This window comes from Capricornis sumatraensis, chromosome X (assembly GCF_032405125.1).
Source record: "Capricornis sumatraensis isolate serow.1 chromosome X, serow.2, whole genome shotgun sequence".
NCBI classification, from domain to species: Eukaryota; Metazoa; Chordata; class Mammalia; order Artiodactyla; family Bovidae; genus Capricornis; species Capricornis sumatraensis.
In genome coordinates, this window is record NC_091092.1 from 88,482,588 (window position 1) to 88,506,529 (window position 23,942).

The 23,942-nt window shown below is 41.9% G+C and overlaps 1 protein-coding gene across 4 annotated transcripts in view; it reads left to right on the top strand.

Moving 5' to 3' along the window:
• Positions 1–23,467, top strand: part of MAGED1 (MAGE family member D1) — an 83,093-nt gene extending 59,626 nt beyond the window's left edge. Inside the window, exons 1-13 of one of the 4 annotated variants that reach the window (XM_068962077.1) lie at positions 2,324–2,380; positions 17,382–17,455; positions 18,181–18,909; positions 19,561–20,229; positions 20,363–20,426; positions 20,643–20,722; positions 20,919–21,010; positions 21,237–21,316; positions 21,408–21,450; positions 21,734–21,796; positions 22,355–22,469; positions 22,713–23,098; positions 23,306–23,467. In XM_068962077.1, the coding sequence (XP_068818178.1) occupies positions 2,350–2,380; positions 17,382–17,455; positions 18,181–18,909; positions 19,561–20,229; positions 20,363–20,426; positions 20,643–20,722; positions 20,919–21,010; positions 21,237–21,316; positions 21,408–21,450; positions 21,734–21,796; positions 22,355–22,469; positions 22,713–23,090 (2,418 nt within the window). In that variant the 5' untranslated portion in view covers positions 2,324–2,349 and the 3' untranslated portion in view covers positions 23,091–23,098; positions 23,306–23,467. Of the gene's footprint in view, positions 1–2,316; positions 2,381–16,750; positions 16,860–17,381; positions 17,456–18,180; positions 18,910–19,560; positions 20,230–20,362; positions 20,427–20,642; positions 20,723–20,918; positions 21,011–21,236; positions 21,317–21,407; positions 21,451–21,733; positions 21,797–22,354; positions 22,470–22,712; positions 23,099–23,305 lie in introns of those variants that run through there. The other 3 variants (XM_068962078.1, XM_068962080.1, XM_068962081.1) reach the window with 3 other exon arrangements.
• The last annotated feature ends 475 nt before the right edge of the window (positions 23,468–23,942 follow it).

Here is a 23,942-nt window from a genome sequence, read left to right on the forward strand (position 1 = left end):
TAGGTCTTGATGAAGCATTCAACTTCAGCTTCTTCAGCATTACTGGCTGGGGCATAGTGGATTACTGTGATATTGAATGGCTTGCATTGGAAATGAACAGAGATCATCCTGTTGTTTTTGAGATTACACCCAAGTACTGCATTTTGGACTGTTTTGTTGACTATGAGGGCTACTCCATTTCTTCTAAGGGATTCTTTGCCCACAGTAGTAGATGTAATGGTCCTCTAAATTAAATTCGCCCATTCCAGTCCAGTTTAGTTCACTGATTGCTAAAATGTTGGTGTTCACTCTTGCCATCTCCTGTTTGACCCCTTCTGATATATCTTTATTCATGGACCTAACATTCCAGGTTTCTATGCAATATTGTTGTTTACAGCATCGGACTTTACTTCCTCACCAGTGACATCAACAACTGGGCATTTAAAAAAAAATTTTTTTTACTTATTATTATTATTATTTTTTACTATATAATATTGTTTTGGTTTTGCCACACATCAACATGAATCCGCTACGGGTGTACACGTGTACCCAATCCCGAACCCCCCTCCCACCTCCCCCCCCACACCATCCCTCCAAGTCATCCCAGTGCACCAGCCCCAAGCATCCTGCACCCTGCATCGAACCTAGACTGGCGATTCATTTTTTATATGATATTTGCTTTGGCTCCATCTCTTCATTCTTTCTGGAGTTATTTCTCCACTCTTTCCCAGTAGCATATTGGGCACCTACAGACCTGGAGAGTTCATCTTTCAGTGTCGCATCTTTTTGCCTTTTCATACTGTTCATGGGGTTCTCAAGGCAAGAATACTGAAGTAGTTTGCCATTCCCTTCTCCAGTGGACCACGTTTTGTCAGAAATCTCCACCATGACCCGTCTGTCTTGGGTGTCCCTACAAGGCATGATTCATAGTTTAACTGAGTTAGACAAGGCTGAATGGATAAATGAGTTAGACAAGGATGAATGCATAAAGATGTAGTATACAAATACAAAGAAATATTAACCATAGAAACAAATGAAAATCTGCAATTTGTAACAACATAAATGGTCCTAGACAAATACTGTATGTTATCACTTATATACGGAATCTAAAAAAATAAGACAGATAAATGAATATAGCAAAACAGAAACAGACTCTGAGATATAGAGAACAAGCTAGTGGATACCAGTGGGCAGAGGGAAGGAGAGAGCGGCAATGTAGGGGTAGGGGATGAACTACCATGTGTAAAATAAATAAACCACAAAGATATATTCTGCAGCACAGGGAAATGCAGGCATTATTTTATAATACCTTTAATAGAATATAATCTATAAATGTATTGAATAGTATTGAATAATTTATAAAAGTATTGAATCCTGTAAATGTTGTATACTTTAAGTGAATATAATATTGCAAGTTAACTAAATTTCCATATAAAAAAGTTACTAACTGTAGTTCAACGTATGGTGATGAGAAGCCATAGTCTTCAGGAAGAAGTCAAACCTTAGTAATCATCAGAAATTTCAACCTGGAGGGAAACTGTTGACTATCCAAAATGTAATGCAAAACTCCCCTCTCTTGATTTAAGAAAAATTTTTTGGAGTATAGTTACTTTACAATGTTCTGTTATTTGCTGCTGTACAGCAAAGTGAATCAGCTATATGTATACATATATCCCCTCTTCTTTGGATTTCCTTCCCATTTAGGTCACCAAAGAGCATTGGGTAGAGTTTCCTGTGCTATACAGTAGGTTCTCATTTCTTATCTATTTCATACATAGTAGTATATATATGTCATTCCCAGGATCTCCCAATTCATCACTTCCACTTTCCCTTTTGGTGTCCATACATTTGTTCTCTACATCTGGGTCTGTATTTCTGCTTGGGAAATAAGTTCATCCATACAGTTTTTCTAGATTCCACATATATGTGTTGATATATATTTGTTTTTCTCTTTTTGACTTACTTCATTCTGTATGATGGTCTCTGAGTCTATCCACATCTCTGCAAGTGGCGCAGTTTTGTTCTTTTTTATGGTTAAATAGTTTCCCAGTGTATGTATGTGCCACATCTTCTTTATCCATTCCTCTGTTGATGGACATTTAGGTTGCTTCCATGTCCTGGCTATAGTAAATAGGGCTACAGTGAACTGTTGGTGGGAATGTGGATAGGTGCAGCCACTATGGAAAACAATGGGGATGTTCCTTAAAAAACTAAAAATAGAGCTATCATATGACCCAGTAATCCCACTCCAAGGCATATATATATATACCCAGAGAAAACCATAATTCCAAAAGATAACATGCATCCCTTCTCTTACCTCATGCAGATTCCCCCTAATCTCTGTAAGTGGTTCTTTGGATCCCTCGTCACATGGCTTTGGGCTTCCCTGGTGGCTCAGATGGTAAGGAGCCTGCCTGCAATGTGGGAGACTCTGGTTCTATCCCTGGGTTGGGAAGATCCCCTGGAGAAGGAAATGGCAACCCACTCCAATATTCTTGCTTGGAGAATTCCATGGACCAAGGAGCCTGGTGGGCTATTGGTCCATGGGGTCACAAAGAGTCGTACACAGCTGAACAACTAAGACTCACATGGCTTTGGCAAGGGAGTCACATGCCCTTCCCTTCTTCAAGAGAGGGAAAGACACTACCAAGCCAAGGACTCACAGCACTGTAAATTGTTCTCTGATTCTTTCTAGTCTCTACGTACATTTGATTTGGGCTGAAAAGGAATGGAATAAGTATCAGTAGCATGACTAGTCAGCCACCCCTGCCTAAGCCCTATAAGATTGTGTTTAGGACTCTTTGGTGGCTCTTTTTAGAATATGGGGATACTTGGCATCCTTTTTTGTTTGCTTGTTTTAGCAATGCAGCTTTAACCAAAATTCTGAGGCAACTGTAGAAGTCCCATTAAATGTCCTGCTGAATTTGTATTGTGTTTTCTTACTTTATACTTCTGTAGAAGCATGCTTCTGTCATGAAAATCATCAAAATAACTCAGAATTTTATAATTTCCACTTAGAACATAATCTTGAAAGGTAAATTACTAAGAAAGCATTTTTGGGCCTGAAATCCACATTTCCAAATTAATTTCCAAAAAAATGAATGTTTATTTGACTTTTGGATTGCCATAAAAAAATAGAGTAAATAACAATGGAAAAGAAAGTAATGGTTTACCTTTTTTCTTAGCTCAGGAATTCATAAACAAAATTAAAAGGCAAGCTACAGACTAAAAAAATGCAACAAATGTGCCAGGTATAAGGTTAATATCTTTAATATTTAAAGAACTCTCAGGCAGAAGTACACATGACTAATAAACACTGAAAGTGTGTTGCGCTTCATTAATCATGAAAGAAATACAACTTAAATCAATTAAGTATCAATTTGTCTATTAAACTGGAAATATTTTTAAAGCAAACATTCAATACTAACACTCTCAGAGTACATGAAACCTCTTGTACATTACTAGTATTGATTAAAAATTCTTCTGGAAAACATTTTGGTAAAAGAGTTCATATATCTTTGCCTAGTAATTCCATTTCTAATAATATACCATAAGGAAATAATTTGAGATATGCATTGAAGTTTGTAGGGGAAAAGTCACCACAATGATAATCTAATGAACAAAAATAAATGGAAATAATACTTTTGTTAATTAGTCATAGGTAAATTTATATCCTTGGATAGTGCATAGTTATAAAGGAAGTTTGCAAGGCTTTTTAATGTCATGGAAAATGTTTTGTGAAAATAATTGTGATGTAACATGTACTGAAAACTGTCTCAGATGGAGTACATCAGTTACTATTGTGCATGCGAGTGTGGTATACAATGTTGGCATTGGTATGGTATTCCAGTGCTTTCCAGATGATCCTTGTTTCATAAAATGAAATCAGGAACTGCCATAAAGCTGGAGTATGTGATGACTTGTCTAAGCCCAGATCCTTATCTGTTACAGTTGTTTTTAATGCTTCATGATTCTCAAATTACATATTATATTGATATTGAACATTAAGACACACATGGAGCTAAATCATATTGCAAGTATCTGAGAACATTCAGATATATGTATGGATTTGCCAGTGCAAATGATAGAGGGTCTGTATGTCACAAGATACCGAGAGCCTCTGTGGCATGATCATCTGATAAAATATCAAACAAACATTCTCAAACTGTGTGGAAAGTTCTACTAGTAGTCTTCTTCCTCTTGTCTCTTCTGGTAACCTTCTGCCTATTAATGGAATGTTAGTTGTTAGGTGATGGGAAGGAGGAATTAACTGGAAGGGAAGTGGGGGTAATGAAAGAAGGTGTGTAATCTATTTAAGTTTATAACAAAATAATTTGATGTAATCACAAGATGTCAGTTTGACGGCTCCCATGATGCAAATTGGCATGAAAAACACAGTAAGGTTTCTTAAAATTGCGTGTGATTGGGCTCAGTAGTTTATGTTAGACTGAGATCCATTAGTCCTTGAAAGCAGTTAATAGGTGTGTTTTTGCTCATCATTCTATCCCCTACACTTATCACAATATATGGCATCTCATAAGTATACAGTACTTTAAAATTTCTTTCTATGTTCTTTTACATATGTAAATAAAAGAGATGAAATAAAGTTATCTCCATTTCAGAAAACATGGAAGAGGGATTTAAGAACTCCATCATGCTCATTTTGAGGCACCATGGTGTTTTATGTTTGGGCTTTGATGTACAGTATCTTTGTAAGAGTTTCAAGAATCATATTTGTTTATTTTTAATCTTAGTTTGGCCACTCATTGTGGCATGCAGGATCTTAGTTCCCTGATCAAGAATCAAACCCATGCCTCCTGCAGTGGAAGCACAGTCTTAACCACTGGACCACCAGAGAAATCCCTCAGATATCCTATTTTGAATGATTAGTGTATCATTTACTTAGAAAGGGATGTTATAATCACATGCTGTGATTCGGGTTTTATTATTCCTTGCACATCTATCAAATTGTTCTTTGTCTATTATTCTGTTTACATTATGCAATAAACTTAATCTAAAATAATGTTTTGCTAGGCTTCCCTGGTGGCTCAGAGGTTAAAGCGTCTGCCTCCAATGCAGGAGACCCCGGTTCGATCCCTGGGTCGGGAAGATCCCCTAGAGAAGGAAATGGCAACCCACTCCAGTATTCTTGCCTGGAGAATCCCATGGACTGAGGAGCCTGGTGGGCTGCAGTCCACGGGGTCACAAAGAGTCGGACAGGACTGAGTGACTTTACTTACTTAAAATACTATGTCTAATATGAATATATCTTCTTTTGTTTATTGATTATGTGCCATAACTTATTTCATCCTTTTATCCTTGCTATATGTTTGTGGTTGAGATATTTCTTTTGTGAATTTCATGTAATTGTTTAATAATGAAAAAGGTATTGCATAAATTTCCTTTTATTAAAGCATCCCCAAGATATCTATAATTGTAGTTTGGATTTCCTCTTTCAAGGAAAGCTTCACTTATTCCCTCTCTAATGCTCTTCCCGTCTTTATATAATTCTACATTTCTGCCCTGTATCATTTTCCTTGTGCCTGATAAATCTTTTAACACTTCTTGTAGGGTAGATCTTCTGGTGATGAATTCCTTCAGTTTTTGTTTGTCTGAGAAAGTCTTTTTATCTCCTTCACTTTTAAAGAATACTTCAGCTAGACACAGAAATCTAGGCCATTGGGTTTTATTCTTTTAACATTTTATTTATTTTTATTTATTTATTTACTTTACAATATTGTATTGGTTCTGCCATACTTCAACATGAAAGATTTCACTTCACCTTCTTGCCTACATAGTTTCTGATGAAGTCTTCTGTAATTCTCATCCTTATTCTGCTATAAGTATACTTAGATTTATTTCTCTCTTGGCTTCTTCCAGTATTTTTTCTTTGCTTCTGGTTTTCTGCAGTTTGAATATCATGTTCCTCAATGTAAATTTCTTAGTGTTTTTCTGCTGGGTGTTCTCTGAGTTTCTTGAATCTGTGATTTGTTGTCTGCATTAATTTTGGAAAAGTCTTAGCCATTATTATTTACAATATAATGTTCCATTCCATTCTTCTATTCCACTCTCTTTTTTTCTTCTTCTTTTGTTCCAGTTGTGGCATATGTTGAATCCTTTTAAATTGTCTCACAATAATTGAATGTTCTGTTTTTCTTTTTCTTTCTTCTGTTTATATTAGTTTGGGAAGCATCTCTGGCCATATCTTCCAAGTTCACAAATTCTCTCAGCCATGTCTAGTCTACTAATGACCCCATCAAATGCAATCTTTATTTTTTTAATGAGATTTCTGTATTTCTAGCATTTCTTTTGGGGGGGGGCTGCACCCCTTGGCATGTGGGATCTTAGTTCCTGGATCAGCAATCGAACACATGCCCCCTGCAGTGAAAGCATGGATTCTTACCAGTGGGCTGCTAGGGAAGTCCTTCTGGCATTTCCATCAGATTCTTTTTGAGGATTTCCATCTCTTTGCTTACATTACCCATTTGTTCTTGCATATTGTCTGCTTTTTTATTAGAGTCTTTGACATATTAATTATAATGTATTAAATTCCCTAATAATTCCAATAGTTCTATCATATTTGTATCTGATACTTTTGCTTTGTCTCTTCAGACTTTTTCTTCTTGCCTTTTAGTGTGCTTTGTAATTTTTTTTGAAAGCTGGACAAGTAATAGGAACTGAGAGAGGGGGCCTCTATTGTGAAGATTTATGTTCCTCTTACTAGGAGTTGGGCTTTGTTTAAATTTTACTTTAGCAATAGGTGGCAGGGGCTTCATATTCCCCTAGTGTCCTTCATTTTGTCTCCTATCTTGACTTTGGGCTCCTTAAAAAGTCTCTGCTTGCAGCTCATTCGGATATAATCCATTATAATATACTTGAGCCCTGTTGGTATGGTGGTAGGTGCTCTCTCGCTCAGTCGTGTCCAACTCTTTACAGCCCCATGAACTGTAGCCTGCCAGGGTCCTCTGCCCATGGAATTTTCCAGACAAGAATACTGGAGTGGGGTGTCATTTCCTACTCCAGGGGATCTTCCCAACCCAGGGATCAAACCCACATCTTTTAAATATCCTGCATTGGCAGGTGGATTCTTTACTACTGAGCCACCTGTGAAGCCCAAGGTATGGTATGGTTTGGGGGAAAGGCAGTGTTTTGTAATATTCCAATTATATTTCAGTGTTTTAGTGGGCCTGTAACTCCGGCCTATGGCCTTTACAAGTATTTCTATTTGTTTAGTCCTCCCTTGCCCCCACCCCTCCCACCCCTTCTCTGCCACACACACACCTTAGGTAAGACAAGAAAGGTAGAGAGGGGCTGGAACAAGGCTCTGGTAGTCTTTCCTCTTGAAAAGTAGGACTTTGTTATGGAGAAGGCTCTGGGCATATTTCACAAGTATAATCACAAAGACTCTTCCCCTGCTTCTGCTGGGGCCATAGTGCTGGGGGTCTTTCTCAGATCGTGACTGTGAGAACCTGGTGAGATTCCTGAAATAAAGCCCATGAAAGTGTGCTTCCCCAACAGGACTACCACTCCCAAGAGTTTCTCACTCTCATTTTAGTCCACTTCAGCCTCTAGGAGTTTGTCACATTTTCATTTAAGAGTTCCTACAAGTTTATGGCTCTAGTGTCTTCTGCCTTAGGTAAGCAGATCTTATTTGTGACCCTTGATTTGCCTGTCCTTCAATATTACAGGATGGTGATTCGCTCTGAAACCTCATTTTTTCTGTTGAGTACAAGAAAAGTCATTGACTGTTAGTTTGTTCAGCTTTTTTGTTAGCACTTCTTTTCAAGACTGTCTCTAGCCTCACATTTATTGTTTTGTGAAGAAATGCAAAAAAAGAAAGAATCAGTTGATACTGTGGGTTCCTGAAAAAAAAAAGGGAAACCTAGACCCTGTATTCTAGCGATGAGAAGAAACCCCAGATAGGTTTGTAAGATTCTCTAATAGTGTGGCCTTGTGTCTCACTTCCTGGGAAAGGTCAGGAAGAGGATGAGAACAAGGCTACAAAATAAAAATGGTTGTGTGGTATCTGTAGGCATTCTGAGCTTTGGGTCTCTTCACATAGTTTCTCTCAGCTCAGGATATCATGGAAGTATAAGAAGAGTATGTTCATCAAAGACAGCCTCACAGAGATGAAAAAGCCTCAGCATATGATAGGAGTAGCAGGGTATTTCCCATGTATATGAGTGGAATATGACACCCTCGGAGAGAGTGAGACCCCATCAGGGCTTTGTGGTAGAAATTGAGGCTCAACTCAACAGCTACCTGCTTGGACAAACAATGGTAAACCAAATACAACATCATATCATGCTGGCATGTATATATGATACCCAACATATATCACCCTTCCTGATGTTTTGACACTGAGATACCATAATTTAGACACAACCCCAATAAATGGGGTGAGGAGAACTTCACACTGCTAGAGTTCAGTTTCAGCCACTCAGTAGATTGGGAACTTGACAGAATTCAAGCTAAGCTGCAGAGAAAAAGAAAACTTGCATTTCTTGTATACCTAAATTTGTCAGATAATATCCATACCTGATGAAGAACCAGTAGCAGAAAGTATGTGATAAATGCTGAGTGTGTGTGTGCTAAGTCACTTCAGTTGTGTCCAATTCTTTGTGACCCTATGGACTATATAGCCTGCCAGGCTCCTCTATCCAAAGCGTTCTCCAGGCAAGAATACTGGATTGGGTTGCCATGCCCTCCTCCAGGGGATCTTCCCGACCCAGGGATTAAACCCATATTTCTCTCTTGTCTCCTGCATTGGCAGGCAGATACTTTACTGCTAGCACCAGCTGAGAAGCCCTATAAGTACTGAGTATCACAGACAAATTTGTCTATTCAAAACATGGGCCACGTGGCTCTTATTGATTGAAAACCACAGTGGTCTTACCTCCAGGCAAGAGTGACATCATGTGAGAAATGACCCCTGGCACTTTGATGAGTACCAAATATAAAGGGAACTAGGTATTTGAGGAGCAAAAAGAACTTCTAACATTAAGCATTCTTTCTGCAGTGAAAGCTGCCATTCCACATCACTCCTCCTCCTCCACGTTTTCCATCTTACTTCAGGCACTTCTCTTTTCTCCCTAGTTATTTTCTCTACATTCCTCTTCTTTTTCTTCTTTCCCCTTGTTTATTTTCCTTTCTTTTTCATTTACCCCTAACCCGTTTTATCTCCTACCATTTCCTTTACACACTCTTCCATCCTGCATCCCTTCTCCCTTCTGCATTCTACTTCCTTATTCTCCTCCTGCTTTTTCCATTTCAACTTAGTATCCATTGTTTCTCCATTCTCTCATTTGTCATTATCTTAATAAATCCATTTACTTGCGATTGTCATTATTTTTTTCTTTTATTACTGTTTTCCTTTTTCCTTCCTCCCTTTTCTTCCTCTTATACCCTCTCTTTTCAACTTTTCTCTCTTCATTTCTCCCTCTCTTCATGCTTCTAACAACATGGTGATAAAAAATAAGAGACTAGAATGGAACCAAGGTATACTTAAAATGGTACAATCAACAGGAATAGGATTTGGGAACAAGGCAGAAAGAAACATGAAAAACTAAGTAAAATAAGAAATAAACTACTAAATATGATGTTTAAAAACTACTTATAAAAAAGCAACAAACGTTCTAAATGGTGAAATGGTAAAGTCATTTCAAGAAAAAGAAAGGGATATTACTTATTGAGATTATTACTTAATATCTTTTTTGATGTTTCACCAAGTCATCAGAATAACTGTAATATATAATGTAAATTCAGTTCAGTTCAGTCGCTCAGTCTTGTCTGACTCTTTGTGACCCCATGGACTGCAGCATGCCAGGCCTCCCTGTCCATCACCAACTCCTGGAGTTTACTCAAACTCATGTCCATTGAGTTGGTGATGCCATCCAGCCATCTCATCCTCTGTCATCCCCTTCTCCTTCTGCCTTCAGTCTTTCCTAGTATCAGGGTCTTTTCAAATGAGTCAGTTTTTGCATCAGGTGGCCAAAGTATTGGAGTTTTAGCTTCAGCATCAGTCCTTCCAATGAATATTCAGAGCTGATTTCCTTTAAGGAAAATGTAGTGTACTTTTTAATGTAAATTAAGTGATCAAATTATTTTTATAGTATGATTTTACATTAGAAATCTCAATTTTTAAAAAAAAATACTTGAAACACATATATATGGAATTTAGAAAGATGGTAATGATAACCCTATATGCGAGACAGCAAAAGAGACACAGATGTAAAGAACAGACTTTTGGACTCTGTGGGAGAGGGAGAGGGTGGGATGATTTGGGAGAATGGCATTGAAACATGTATACTGTCAAGTAAGAAATGAATCGCTAGTCTAGCTTCGATACAGGATACAGGATGCTTGGGGCTGGTGCACTGGCATGACCCAGAGAGATGGTATGGGGAGGGTGGTGGGAGGGGGGTTCAGGGTTGGGAACTCATGTACACCTGTGGTGGATTCATGTCAATGTATGGCAAAACCAATACAGTATTGTAAAGTAAAAAAATAAAATTAAAAAAAAAATACTTGAACTGGGGACATAGACTTCCAGCAAGAAGGAATAAATGGTGTAGATGTACTCTTCCATGTTTGTCCTTGGGTGCATTCTATATAATCTAAATGTGAAATCACCCTGAAAGTAGAAGATAAGATGGTGTGCTTTCTAGGGAGCTTAGATCCCAAACAATGACATAGTGTGAGTTCTCTGGCTATGTCATTAGGCACCCAGATCTCTTCCAGTCAGGGCAGTATTCCTACAAGCTTAATATGGAGCTGGAACTCTCATTTAGCTCTCAGTAACAAGGAGCCCCACTCTCCCAGGTGTCAGTGGAGGCTGAGTGGGAATATGGACTTCCACTCACATGTGATAAGCCAGAAGATTAAATAAGATTCAGATCCTTATCAGATGCAAAATATCTTGGATACAATTGAAAATCACTTGTCATATCAAGAAATATTATAATCACACCTTGAATGAGAGAAGACAGTCAACACACACCAACATCGAGATGATACAGATATTAGAATCATCTACAGGGGTTTTTAAACAGCCATGATAAAGATGTTTCAATGAGCAACTGTTCATAGAATACAGAAAGTCTCAGCAAAAAAATAGAAAATCTCCAAAAGAAATAGAAGGTATAAGGAGCAATCAAAAAGAAATTTAGGAACTGAAAAATCCAAAATCCAGTAAATGAACTTAACTAATAATAGATGAACTCAGAAGTAGAATAAATAGAAAAATCAGTTAGTGAACTTAAGGTGGAATGACAGAAAGTATCATATCTGACAGGGAAAAATAGACTGAAAACCAAAAATAAACAGAGCTTCAAGTATTTGTTGGACTACTGCAAAAGATCTAACATAGGTATCATCTAGTCACAGAAAGAGAGGAGGAGGGGCTGAAAGATGTCTGAAAACTTCCCATGTTTGGAAAAAAGCATACTTGGATAGACCCAACATCATCAACCAACAGGGTCTAATCGATATTTATAGAACACTCCCCCCAACAACGACAGAATACGAAAAACTCTGATTAAGAAGTCAAAGAAAATCAAAATAAGAGAATGCCCACAGATTGAATGCAGTTGCTATCATAATTACAGTAGGATGCTTTGTGTGTGTGTGCCCAGTCATGTCCTACTCTTTGTGACCCCCATGGACTGTAGCCCACCAGGCTCCTCTGTGCATGGGATTTCCCAAGCAAGAATACTGGAGCGAGTTGCCATTTCCTTCTCCAGGGGATCTTTCCAACCCAGGGATTGAACCCAAGATACTTTGTAGATACAAATTATTCCAAAATGTATGGGAAAGCAGAAGAACTAGAATAACAGATAAAATAATTCTGAAAAAGAACAAAATTCTCTTCAACTTCAGAACTATTGTTTAGCCACAGTAATCAAGACCATTGCAGTATTGATGGAGGAGTAGACACATAGACCAGTGGAACAGAATAGAGAACTTGAGAAATAGCCTTACACAAGTATGGCCAACTGAGCTTTTACAAGGGTGCAAAAATAACTCAATGGGAGGATTATCTTTTCAACAATTGTGCTGGAATGATAAGATGGATTTTTGTAGCTCTGCCTCTCCCATCCCCCCAAATAAAACTCAACCTAGACCTCACATCTAATTCAAAATGTAAATCCAAATGGAAGATAGACTTCCATACAAAAGTTAAAACCACAAGACTTCTGGAATATAATACGGGATAAAATCTTCAGATCGTTAGGGCTTGTTGAAGAGTTCTTAGAAATGACACCGATCTTTAGAAGGAGAAAAAATCAATAAATTGGGCTTTCTAAAAAATGTGCCATGTGACTCTCTTAAAGAGGATGAAGACAAAAGTTACAAACTGGGAGAAACCAGTTTGCAAACCATATATCTGACAGGGGACTTATACATAAAATATGTAAATTCTTAAGGCTCAACACTTTAAAAAAAAGCAATTAAATTAGAAAACTGGACAAAAGACATGAAGAAACATTGCACCAAAGAGGATATATTGATGGCATGTTAAAAATATTCAACATCATTAACCATTAGTGTTAGTGTTAGTTGCTCAGTCATGGCCAACTCTTTGTGACCCCATGGACTGCAGCCCACCAGGCTCCTGTGTCCATGAGATTTTCCAGGCAAGGATACTGGAGTGGGTTGCCATTTCCTTCTCCAGGGGATCTTCCCAACCCAGGTATTGAACCCGGGTCTCCTGCAGTGCAGGTAGATTCTTTACCGACTGAGCTACAAGGGAAGCCCATAAATTCTTATTTCTCTGGGATAAATGCCCAAGAGGTCAATTGTTGGATTGTGTAATAGGAGCATGTTAGGTTTTATAAGAAACTTGCCAAACTTTCCCAGTGATTGTATCATTTTACATCCCCAGCAACAATGTGTGAGTGGATCTATTTTCTCCAAATCCTCGCCAGCACCCGTTGTATTTTTTTAGGCATTCTGGTAGATGTGAAATAATAACTCATTGTGGTTATAATTTACATTTTCCTCATTAACCTGAGTGACTGAACTGAACTGAACTGATGACTGTTTGTGCAATAGAAGACTTGACTCGGCAAGTCTGAGGTGTTCAGACCTTGAGCATTCCAAAAAAAAAAAATGTCTGCACATTCCAAAGAAAGGTCCAGCTCTTGACAAACTCCTGGGAGATAACCTCTAAACCTTTGGCATATTATGCCTGATTAGAATCTTTTTGTTCAGCCGGGGCTTTAGGCCAACAGATGGTTTATGTTAAGAGTATGATTTATAGTGGGGCCTTGAGCCTTGTGGCATTAGTTTGACCTCAACACAGGCTGGAGACTGAGTAGCTAAAGTTAGCCACCCAGGTGTTCCATGCCTACATGACTAAAAACTCCAGTAAATCCCAGGGATCAGGTTTGTTACACATCTTGCTGGGAGAATTAAGCACTGGCCATACAATTCCACTGAAAGGGAACAAATGGAAGCTCACCCCTGTTCTCTCCTGGACATGTGAGTTATGTACCTTTTAGCTTTGTGGATTTAAATTGGTATCCTTGCATTGTAATAAACTATAGCCTTGAATGTAACACCTATCCTGAGTTCTGTGAGTGCTTCTAGTGAATCACTGAATGCAAGGGTGGTCTTCAGGACCCCACCACTGGTAAATCCTAGGTCACATTCTTTAAGCTGCTAAGGTGGCTCTTGCAGTTGGAACTGTTACGTAATACAGAATATACACACTGTATTACCTTACTAAAATGTGAAAAAAATATTTGCAATACATCTAGCCCTACGGGATTTCAATTAGCATCTGTAAGAGTGTTCAAAGAAATCTCCAAAATAATTAAGACAAAGACAACACAAGAAAAATAGACAAAAGACTTGCACAAGCACTTTACAAAAGAAATCCAGTAGGTCCATTGACATATGAATATGTATTCCACTTATCAGAAATGTAAATTAAAACCACAAGGAGATACCAATAAAACACACACCAGGTTGGGAAAAAAATTGGAAAAGGCTTCTGATACCAAACACTATAGAGTGTATTGATCTTACTCCTGGGCATCTGATGTCACAGGAATAAATATTAAGCATTAAAAGTAATGATATATGTACAGGTATTTTATTGCAATGTTGTCAGTATGTGCTCCCTCCCCACACCAAAACACCTGAAACCAAAATGAATTACCATCAATGAGAAAATGATTTACTATATTGTGGTCCATCTCTATCATGGAATAGTATGCAGCGATGCAAAAGAATGAGTCAGAGGTAGATTAACATTAACTGAGATAAATCAGATTAAAATATATATAATATGATCTTCATCTTTGTAAAACTAAAAAAGGACTTTTTGAACATGATAGAATATAAAAAATGGTTTTTAAAATGCATATCTCAGATGAGGGTAGAGGTAAAAGAAAGTGGGAGGCAGTAAGTATTAATAAAAGAATGCAATTCAAAGTATGGCATATATAAGGTAATCCGGTCTATGTAAAGTAAAATAAAGTAAAAGTAAAAAAAGGAATATATGTACATAAAGTGTTGTATGAGAAGTTAGCAACAAAACCTTAACAGTTACCTCAAAGTGGTGAAATTTGGAGTGATGGCTACTTAATTTCTGAAATACTTAGATAATGTTTGAATTTTTAATGACAGGTATGCATTTGTGTAATGAGGAAAAGTAAGTGGATTCATCACAGGAAAGAAACAAGAATGCCTTTGAGGTTTCTTTTATAAGCGACAGAATGAATGGTGGTATTCATTCATTCATTAAACAAGTATTTTTTGAGCATATAAAATACACTAGGCATCATTTTATGTTCTAAGGATACAGCAATGAATAAAACAAAAGTCCATCTCCCTAAAAGGATTCTAATGGAGAGAGAAGGGCATGACCGGACAAACACAGTGTTGGTGAGGAGGAGGATATATGGGACCTGTTAATTGTGAAAATACAGAGACAATTGCAAGAGTAGGGTAGGTTGTCAGATTACAGATTTAGAATTCATAAGTCAAGACTGGAGATAATAGATATGGGATCAGAAAGCATATAAAATGGTGTTTTAGGCCTCCTTTCTTGAGTCTGATCACGTCCCACTGCAGACACTTTCCAGAGGAAGTGCTGAGAAAAAACAGGCAGCTGACAGAGGAGGTTGCTATGCAACAGATGGGGAAAGTTATCCAGCCAGGCAGAATTGATGTTGGCCCTTGGGGACCAAATGCTGCAGTACTTCCCAGCACTAGCTTCCTTTTGTATGTTGGCTTCTGGCAGAGCTGATGCCAGAATAAATGTGAAAGGTACAAAGATGTACCTTGGATTTTTGGAAAGTATCAGTTCAGTTTGAGTCATTTCACATCTATATAACATTTTCTGCCTTTTTGAGCCTCTCCATTCTGGAAGCACAGTTTGTGTCATTGCATAGGACCCCAGTAAGTGCTACTTGTCTTGCCCATTTTGCATGTTGAGAAGCCAGACTTAGAGAATTCCAGTGGCCTGAGTGGGTTCACACAGCTAGTGACAAACTGGCCCAGCACTCCATCCCAGGAACTGAGGCCCAGCCCTGGAAGGAACCAGGGCAAACATTTACTCTCAGTCAAAGCTTGCCATGATTCAGACACACAAGTACCTGAGTGTCCTGGCTGCTCTGAAGGGCACCAAGAAGGCCTCAGGGACATTTGTGCCACTCAGAGCAAAAGAGGCCTGACAGATCAGGGAGTGGACCCCAAAGAGCAATTCGCACACCTGGGTGGACCCACACAGAGCAGGCAGGGGTGGGGAGGGGGTGCTGGGGCCCCTACCTGTGTTCTCCAGGATGCAGAGCATGAGCTCAAGTTTGGGATAGACGTTGACAGAGCAGGGGAGGTTGAGTGAATCTGCTGCTTAAACTGAAGAAGTGAGGGTGCCTCAGTCCCTCAGCCAGCAATGGTGCAACATGGGTTTTAGGGTCTGGAAAACCAGGCCCACATTTTGCATTTTCTGTTTACTGACTGCCCTTGTCTAGTTCATGAAATATGTCTGTACCTCATTATCTTGATCTGTAAAATGGAGATGCTGATATCCACTTTTCAGGGCTTCTGTGAGAGGAAAACAAGCCCTAGCATAGATCCTGCTGTGAAGTACAAGCTGTGCTTATCTCTCCCCACCTCCTCACACAAAATAAATAGCTGGAGCTGCACAAAGGGCAAGAAAGTAGCTAATGTTTGAGTCCGGAAACTGTTGAGTGGGGAGGAGATCTTGTAGGGTCACATGGCAGGCACAGACTTTTTCTACCTCCATTAATGTATCCCTCTCTGGCCATTTTCCTAGGTCCCTAAATGGGTGAGATTATTTTTAGCAGGAGCCTAGCACTTGTTGCAATTAGAGACCCTACACAGAGACCTCTTTAATAGTGACCTAAATGCTGCTAGACAAGCGGGTGGTTGATGTACGCTGACTGACAGGAGGGGCCACGATAGGGGAGGGAAAGAACAGAGACGCATTGCGGAAAAGGTAGGGGGGCCGACGCGTGGGGCAAGGGGTGGGATCTAGAGGCACAGCGCATCTGTTTGGGGGAGGGGCCGATGCATACTGTCAACCTGGTTGGTGATGGGGTGGTGTGTTGGCAAAGGGGCGGGACTGCCTCCTACTGCACATGCTCAGCATAGCCTTCAGGGCGAAGCTTTTGTTGGGGAAGCGGGCGGGACTCTTATTTGGTCGATCAGGTCTTGCGCATGCGTACAACCATCTGAGGTGGTGGGTGGTATATTAGGCGAAGAGGCGGGGTCGTCTTAGCTGCCGCGCTGGCATTTTCTCCTGGACAAGGAGAGGGTGCGGCTGCTGAGAGCCGAAAACTGCAATCCCGATCCTCTGAGTCGTGAAGAAGGGAGGCTACGAGGGGGTTGGGGTTGGGGCCTGAGGCAAGGTGAGACTTAGCCCCCAGATAGGGCATCTTGCCCCCTGGTGCGGGCCCCCTGTTTTTCATCCCGATCCCTTTATCCTGGATTCTTATCCCTCTCCCACTCCCCAAGCCCCGATTCACACCCCTCACCCGATTCTCCCTTATTCAGAATCCCTGTTCGCTCTCTAAACCCCTCCCATCGTTCAAAACCTCTACAGATTTCTCGACTTCGGTCTGTACTGTTATACGATCCTCATTATTCGAAAACTCCATTCAATTTCCCAAATGCGAATCCCAACTCAGTCTGCCTGGATTCAGAATACTTACCTGAATCCTGATTTGAAGCTTCTCTTCGTAGCTTCTCAGGATTCAGAACCTCCATCCGGACACCCATTCACTTTTCCCACTCCAATCTGGTCCGTTCCTCTCATATTCAGCACCTCATCCGCCCCCACAATCAAACCTGAAACACCACCATCTCCCCAAATTCGGTCCTTCCCGTTTGCCCTCTAGTATAACGCCCAACTCCTCCTCCACACCCCCCAGGCTCTGCTCTTGCCAGAGGGACAAGAATCATGTCTCAGAAAATGGACTGTGGTGCGGGCCTCCTCGGCTTCCAGGTGAGATCTCCACTCCCCACCCCACTGTTTCCCTAGCCGACAGTTCCCCCGGGGCTCCTTTGGCTGTCCAGACGCTTGGATCTGATGTTGCCTTCTTGATGTCTAGATTCCGTCATTTTTCAGATTCCCATGGTTTAAGGTGTGTGTGTGTGTGGTGGGGGCGGGGGGGGTATTATCCCTTTTCAGCCATCAGTCCCCCTTCAGATAAAGGGGAGACCCTGTTAATAGTAAGAGCAATCTGCCCAGATAATCCCAATTGAGTAAGGAACCTTCCCCCCGCCCCCCATAGTCCTGACGCTTATGGAGCTCTCTGCCGCCCCCTCCCCCAACCTCCTGCCTCCACCTTCCCTTTCTCCTACATTCCCCATCCCCTGCGACCCCCTTATTTTCCTCAACTCCTCAAGGCGGCACTCTTGATCCACCACCTCCTCCTGAGCTCCTACCCCAGGCTGCATTGGTCTGCTCTAACCTCCTAGATCAGCAGCCCCCCTCCACACTTGTCCCCTCTCTTCATTTGGCCCCACTCCTTGTTTAGCCCCTGCCTCACTCAGCCCCTATCAGATGTTTTGTTACCCCTTCACGCCACTCAGGCCTGTAGATGTCTTACTCACCCTTCTCTTTTTGCACCAACCAACCTCACCTCCCCTATACATTCCGTCCCCCACCTCACCCTGCCAACCCCACTTCAGAAGCCCAGAGGTTTATTTTTTACCCCTTATTTGCAGGCTGAGGCCTCCGTAGAAGACAGCACCTTGCTTATGCAGACCCTGATGGAGGCCATCCAGATCTCGGAGGCTCCACCTACCAGCCAGGCCACAGCAGCTGCCAGTGCACCGAATGCTAGTCCTCAGAGTTCACAGCCCCCAGCAGTCAGTGAGATGGCTGATACGCAGGCTTTAGCAACTGCCACTAAGCCTAAGACAGCCTTTAAGGTCCAGAATGCCACCACAAAAGGTCCAAATGCTGCCTATGATTTCTCCCAGGCGTTTAATGCCAAGGAGACTCCCAACATGCTGCCTACAGCACACTTTAAGTCCCAAAATGCCCCCCCAAAGGGCCCAAATGCTGCCTATGATTTTTCCCAGGCAGCCCCTACCAGTGAGTTAACTGCCAACAAGTCGGACATGGCCTTTAAGGCCCAGAATACCACTACTAAAGTGGTCCCAAATGCGGCCTACAATTTCTCTCAGTCTCTCAATGCCAGTGAGATGGTCAACACTCAGCCCAAGACAGCCTTCAAGGCTTGGAATGACACCACTACGGTCCCAACTCCTGATACCCAGACCCAGAATGTTAACCCAGCCAAGATGGCCACTTCCTACGCTGACATAGAGGCTGACCCAAGCCCAGGTATCTGTGAATCTGATGGTGCAGCTGCACAGACATCAGCGGATGGTTCCCAGGCTCAGAATCTGGAGTCCAGGACTATAATTCGGGGCAAGAGGACCCGTAAGGTGAGATCCCTACTAGGTCTACTTTGCTTTGGGCTCTCCTTTCTTCTCTGAGGTGGTTCATTTGTTCTAAACAAGACAAAACTAAATATATATAATTGTCTGTATTCAACTACATTGTAGGGGATGATAAGGTAAATATGATGATTCTTGCTAGTCCACAGAATAATGGGGAGATGAGACGTGGACCCGTAATATATACAGTCTGTGTGTAATTCATTTTACATTTTAAAAGTAGCCATGTGTTAGATCTTGGCCTAGGCACATTCACACAGGTTATCTCACTCCTTAAATCTTCATGGTACCTCATACCAGTTAGGGATCATAGTTTCAGTTTTACAGAGAAGGAAAATAAGTCCCAAAGAGGTGAAGTGACTTGAGTGATTTGTCCAGGGTGGTACAAGCAGAGCCAGTGATGGACATAGGAAGAAGAGAAGCCTCAGGCCCCACCCTTGGGTTGCTCCTGGCCTGGTTCAGAGATGAAACTCCTGCCTGGAAGACAGTGAAAGACAAGCCCAGGACTCAGGGTGACCATTGGCTAGTAGGTCAGGCTGTCACTACAGGTGAGGGTTTTAGGGGGCCTTCCTGAAATAGATATGGTGAGGACATAGAAACACTTGGTAACCCTGACCTTCCTTTTCTTTGATGATGCAGATTAATAACTTGAATGTGGAAGAGAGTAGCAGTGGGGATCAGAGGCGGGCCCCACTGGCTCCAGGGACCTGGAGGTCTGCACCAGTTCCAGTTACCACTCAGAGCCCACCTGGCGCACCCCCCAATGTGCTCTGGCAGACCCCACTGGCCTGGCAGAATCCATCAGGCTGGCAAAATCAGCCAACCAGGCAGACCCCACCAGCACGTCAGAGCCCCCCAGCAAGGCAGACCCCACCAGCCTGGCAAAACCCAGTTGCTTGGCAGAACCCAGTGATTTGGCCAAACCCTGTGATCTGGCAGAACCCAGTGATCTGGCCGAACCCCATTGTCTGGCCTGGTCCGGTTGTCTGGCCAAACCCACTGGCCTGGCAGAATCCACCTGGGTGGCAGACCCCACCTGGATGGCAGACTCCACCAGGCTGGCAAGGTCCTCCAGATTGGCAAGGCCCTCCCGACTGGCCACTACCCCCTGACTGGCCACTGCCACCCGACTGGCCACTCCCCACTGACTGGCCGCTCCCACCTGACTGGATCCCCACTGATTGGCCAGTTCCACCAGACTGGCAAAACCTGCGCCCCTCACCGAACCTGCGCCCCTCTCCTAATTCGCGTGCCTCACAGAACCTGGGTGCCTCACAGCCCCGAGATGTGGCCCTTCTTCAGGAAAGGGTAAGAACTGTTAATTTCAGTTGCTTCTCCCCACCCACCCTCACCTCTTTTCTTTGTTGTACTTCCATCTATAATTCAACCAAGTGTTCTGTCAATATCTTATAACTCTAATGAGTTCCTTTTTCCCTCTCAGGCTAATAAGTTGGTCAAGTACCTGATGCTTAAAGATTACACAAAGGTGCCCATCAAGCGCTCAGGTAGGCATTCAGTACCCTCTCCCAGAGATCTGCCCTTCCCCTCACCCCATTCTCTATGGATATCTCTGTGCTTATATGTCCCCTCCCCTTCAATCCCCTCTTTCCATGGGTGAGTCTTCCTTTTTCACCTACTGTGCTCCCCTGGGCAGGGCTGGCAAAAATGTCACAGCTCTGTGGCCCCTGCTCAGCTCAGATGCTCCCTCCTCTCACCTGCAGAAATGCTAAGGGATATCATCCGTGAATACACTGATGTGTATCCAGAAATCATTGAACGTGCGTGCTTTGTCCTGGAGAAGGTGAGAAGGCAACCCTGAAGGACAGAATGATGGGGAAAGGTTTGCGAGGAGGGCCTTTGATAGATATTATGAGAAAGTCTTGGTTTAAAGATTCATGGGATTCCTATTGGGAGTTTGATGCAAATCACAGGGAGTGAATGTGGGTATGCTTATGCTAGATTTTGTAATTTCATAGTCTGTTTTCTTGCCCCTGTAGAAATTTGGAATTCAACTGAAAGAAATTGACAAGGAAGAACACCTGTATATTCTCATCAGCACCCCTGAGTCCCTGGCTGGCATACTAGGAACGTAAGATGGGAAAGGAGGGGAAACATTGCCATTCTCAGTGGCAGTTTTTTCCTAGGAGTTTCAAGTAGATCAGGATTCAGGGTCACATAGCAGGTCATGGGCAGAGTTGGGGTAGAGTTGTCTCCTAGCTGAGGAATACTTAGGAAAGCTGGATGGGTAAACTGCCTGGGGTGCCTGTGTAAATGCCTGCTGAAAATATATTCTTTTTTTAAAAAAACTTCTTTAGGACGAAAGACACACCAAAACTGGGTCTCCTTTTAGTGATTTTGGGTGTCATCTTCATGAATGGCAACCGTGCCAGTGAAGGTGAGTGGCCGGACCAGCAGCTGGGGGTTGGCTGCCACCTGATTTCCATGTTCATTTTCCATCCCTTGTCTCCCCTTGCCTCCCATTGCAGCTGTCCTCTGGGAGGCACTACGGAAGATGGGACTACGTCCTGGGTATGATTGGGCTCTCTCATCTCTTGCCTGTTATATGATTCTTTGGCAACAGAGGATGGTTCCAGGATTGCATCAACCTGGTAGTCTAAGGGAATTGGTTTGGGGAGGTACAGAGCCCAAGAATGTGACCTGGGGTGGATGGGGAAATAGTCCTGGTCTCTGCTTCTTCTCTTATCTCTGACTTCTGTGCTGGAAAACTGTTTTCTTTCCTTTGGGCAATGTCATAGTCTCTAATTATGGATCTCCCCCCCTCTTTTTTTTTTTTTGTTTTTTTTGCTCTCAGAGTAAGACATCCCCTCCTTGGAGATCTGAGGAAGCTTCTCACTTATGAATTTGTAAAACAAAAGTAAGTGGTGCCTAAGTGGCTTTGTCTTGTCCTCATGAATTCTGTGTGCTGGTCAGCCTCAGAAAGCCCTTCCCATGCTGCTCATTTCTTATATTAACTATACCTATGCATATGCATACATATATACTCAGGAATATTTACTGAGTATATTCCTTGTGGCTGAATTTTCCTGAAGTATAGTTATCTTGCAAATGGAGCTTGTCCACCATGCCCACAGTAGATATTCCCAAGGCTGGGTTAGCAGAGGCTTTGCAATGGGCCTATCTGTGGTTCAGTAACAAGATTGTAACAACCTAGAGTCAGAACTGTGGCAGAGGGGGTGAAAAAGTGTTGTCCTTTCTATGACTCTACATAAGTCATCCTCTAGTCCTAGGTGACTGGTGTAGAAACACAGGAATTCGAAGGCCTGATTATTAGAGGGTAAATAATCTGTGTTTAGGAATGAGACTGGAGGGAGTTGCTACCTGAAATCTGAGGTGCCAGAATCTCAGATTATTATGCATTGATGGACTCTCATTTTGGCTGAGTAGAAACAAAGGCCTTTCTCCTCTTTCTAAGGTACCTAGACTACAGACGAGTACCCAACAGCAACCCTCCTGAGTATGAGTTCCTCTGGGGCCTCCGATCATACCATGAGACTAGCAAGATGAAAGTGCTACGATTCATTGCAGAGGTAATAGAGGAACAGCTCTAGACTTGATAGGTTAAGGGATGAAGTATGACTGGCTGGGAGAAGTCCAGAGCAGGAATGAGATCTTTCTTAGGTATTGCACATGGTAGGTGCTACATTGTTGGTGGTATTTTTTGTTGTTACTGTGTAAACAGTAGCACAAAGTAGGGTGCTAAGTATATAGTGGATGCTTCATAAATATTAACTAATACTATCATGGGCTTTATTTTCTACTCCTCATCTCAGGTTCAGAAGAGAGACCCTCGTGACTGGACTGCACAGTTCATGGAGGCCGCAGATGAGGCCTTGGATGCTTTGGATGCTGCTGCAGCTGAGGCTGAGGCACGGGCTGAGGCGAGAACCCGCATGGGGATTGGAGATGAGGCCGTATCTGGGCCCTGGAGCTGGGATGACATTGAGTTTGAGCTGCTGACGTGGGATGAGGAAGGAGATTTTGGAGATCCCTGGTCCAGAATCCCATTTACCTTCTGGGCCAGATACCACCAGAATGCTCGCTCCAGATTTCCTCAGACCTTTGCCGGCCCCATTATTGGCCCTGGTGGTACAGCCAGTGCCAACTTTGCTGCCAACTTTGGTGCCATCGGTTTCTTCTGGGTTGAGTGAGATTTTGGGTAGGTATATCACTTTGGATTGGGCACTTAGGGTCACTGGGAGTTATAGAGTCCATGTGAATGTGTTTATGTGCTCTAGCTGGGAGTTCTAGGAAACCCATGGTGATGAGATGAAGGAAGTATGGGGAAGCAGTATTTGTTATTTATATTCCTTGCTACTTGGTATATGCATTGATTTTTAATTTTTTTTCTTTTTTATGTTCACAGATATTGCTAATACGTTGCAGTTGTCTTTCCCCTGAGTGAGGATGAAGCCTCAGAATCCTTCTAAACGCAGCTATCTAGAGAGCCACATCCTGTTGACTGAAAGTGGCATGCAGAAAAAATTTATTTGCTGTTCCTTGTCTATTGCTTACCCCCTCCCTTGTGTGCTGTCAAGTTTTGGTATCAGAAATAAACATTGAAACTGCAAAGTAAATTAGATGTGTTCTCTGTTTTTTCTGGGTTTAATGAGAAATCACCATGTTTATATGGGAGAGATGGGGCCTCAGTACTAGCCTGAAGGGCAGATCAGCTTTCTAGCTAATGGATATGGAAACAAAAGAGTGATTGATGAACGTGAATGTTAAAAGAGGTCTAAAAATAGGTATGGTATTAAATATCACTAAGTGAATCATGTGATAGATATGCTGCTAGGTGTTTTGGAGTGACATTGAAAGATGAAATGAGAGAGGGTGTAGGTGGTCAGACAGTTGCATTTAAGAAGACAGAGGAGGTAGAACTCCAGGTAATAAAAATAAAGTTGAGAGAGTGGGTGGTTGAAGGGAAGGGAATGTAGCTGTTCCTGGAGATAATGTTCTGGGGACTCAAGGGTGTTGGTTATATTATCCATGTGGAAAGTGAA